The 1,975-nt window shown below is 33.8% G+C and overlaps 1 protein-coding gene across 1 annotated transcript; it reads right to left on the bottom strand.

Moving 5' to 3' along the window:
- On the bottom strand, positions 1–1,494 carry LOC132056862 (non-specific lipid-transfer protein 1-like). The gene is made up of 2 exons (XM_059449251.1): positions 1,082–1,494; positions 1–270 (listed from the first exon to the last, which is right to left on the bottom strand). Exons 1-2 carry the CDS (start codon positions 1,414–1,416, stop codon positions 261–263), a joined length of 345 nt encoding a protein of 114 aa, XP_059305234.1. The 5' UTR covers positions 1,417–1,494; the 3' UTR covers positions 1–260.
- Between the last annotated feature and the right edge of the window lie 481 nt (positions 1,495–1,975).

Raw genomic sequence — 1,975 nt, 5'->3', positions numbered from 1 at the left:
TGCGAGAAAAGTAATAACGATTCAAATAAGATAGATTTATGGATCCATAATACAACCGCCAATTTATGACACAATAGTACTGGACTAGACTCGACTATAACTCCAAAGGGACATACAAAAAGAAAGGAAAAAAGAGACAACAATGGAAACAAAATACAAATTGATCCATAAGTAGGATCAAACACAACCACATCTTATTCTTCTCCTCATTATTGCATTTCTACCAAATTGTGCGGTGTAAATTTGACTATTCATCAGTCTTAACGGACCCTGCATCACAAAATGAAAAACATCAATACACATGCTAGATGTCACGAACCACTTTATAAATTATCTTCATTATCATGTGCTTTATTCTGTGTCCAGTACTCTAAATTGAAGAAAATTGACATATCCAAAGTTTTTACTTTACATAATTATCCACATTTCTTTATATAATAGAGCTCCTTAAAAATGGTCCTCTTTCAAATTTGAGATGACAATCAATAATAGGTTAATACTACATTTTTCTATTTTTAATCATAAACATCGTATTGACTAGAAAAATACTTAAGAGTAAAATCTTCAATTTATATTGGTAAAATAGGAAGAAACTAGTTAAAGCTTAATCCCTCAAGCTGTCTCATATTTTTACCTCCATTTCACTATTGAATGGTCAGTTTTAGTCCATCTCGTGATATCGTTCTATTGTTAACAAACATGATAAGTAAATTAGCCCGAAATGAATAGTAATGCAGTTTGTTTGGAAAGAACAACAAGATAATACTCTTTCGATTTCATTTTATATGACAGTGTTTGATAGAACACAAAATTTAAGAAAGAAAGAATGAGTTTTTGCACACCCATAAGTACCTTAGAATTTTGAACATGCCTAACATTTCTATGCCTATAAGAACATATTATTAAGTGTAAAATGAAAAAATTGAAGTAATAAAATTTTCATATCTTGAAAGATATCATTCTTTTGAAAACAATTAAAAACAACCATATAAAATGGATTAGAGAGAGAGAGAGCGCAAGTCAGAATATAATGATAGCATAAGAGAGAAATTAAATTAAAGAAGGTGAAGTATATATATACGTGGAGCAGTCAGTGGAAGGGCTGATCTTGTAAGGAATATTGACACCACAAACGCCAGGGAGACCAGCAGCTTTGCTGTAATTGATTCCAGAAATAGCACCCGCTGCTGATTTCAGGCAATTGCATGCAGTTTGACGATCAGGTGTGGTCCTTGCGGCGTTCGCCAAATTCTTAACGCCACCACAACAACCTCCCATTGCTCCAGCGTTTCTAAGGTAAGGAATACAAGGAGCCAAACTGGATGTAACTTGGCCACAGGTTAGGGCTTCGGCATGGGGTGCAACTACCACGATGCACAATACAATAAAGCATGCAATTTTTCCAGCCATTTCCATTGTTTTGGGAATTAAAAAAGAGGAAGCTGGTGAAATAATGTGAAGATGTAGGAGCCAGTGTTGGGTACAAAAAACTCTTGGGACCTTAGGGTTTTTATAGGGAGAAAATTTGAATTTGATAGGGGTATTTATTAGTTGGTAGTTGGTAGTTGGGTTCTGTTCAATGCTTTGAAATTAGGCGAATGTATCAACTAGCGTTGAAGGGCAGAAGCTGACATATATCACCCTGATTATTTACTGGGAGTATGGGTAACGTGAATATTAGTAGTGCTTTTGACTATTGCTGTTGTAACTTGTAAATAAAAGCCTTCCTGTTCCGAGATACAGAGAGGTAAAACAATATCATTTTTTATATCTTGATTACTCATGTATTAGCGCTAGTACTATATTTTGTTTTCATCTCACTCTTTCAATTTTGCAGCATCTTTCTCAAACAACTAATAGAATTACCAAACCATTAATATTCATTCGTTTGACTAATGTTACCATTTAGTGTTAATATAATTTTTCTGTTAAATGGTTAAGAAAAGAAAGTCAGAATAGATCTGGACCTTCCTCA

The sequence above is a fragment of the Lycium ferocissimum genome, chromosome 5, assembly GCF_029784015.1.
Source record: "Lycium ferocissimum isolate CSIRO_LF1 chromosome 5, AGI_CSIRO_Lferr_CH_V1, whole genome shotgun sequence".
NCBI lineage: Eukaryota > Viridiplantae > Streptophyta > Magnoliopsida > Solanales > Solanaceae > Lycium > Lycium ferocissimum.
The sequence above is the reverse complement of the archived record's forward strand: the minus strand, read 5'-3'. Positions and strand labels throughout refer to the sequence as shown.

Coding starts and splice junctions, on each gene's coding strand:
- LOC132056862 (XM_059449251.1), bottom strand. CDS start 1,416: ATGGAAATGGCTGGAAAAATTGCATGCTTTATTGTATTGTGCATCGTG.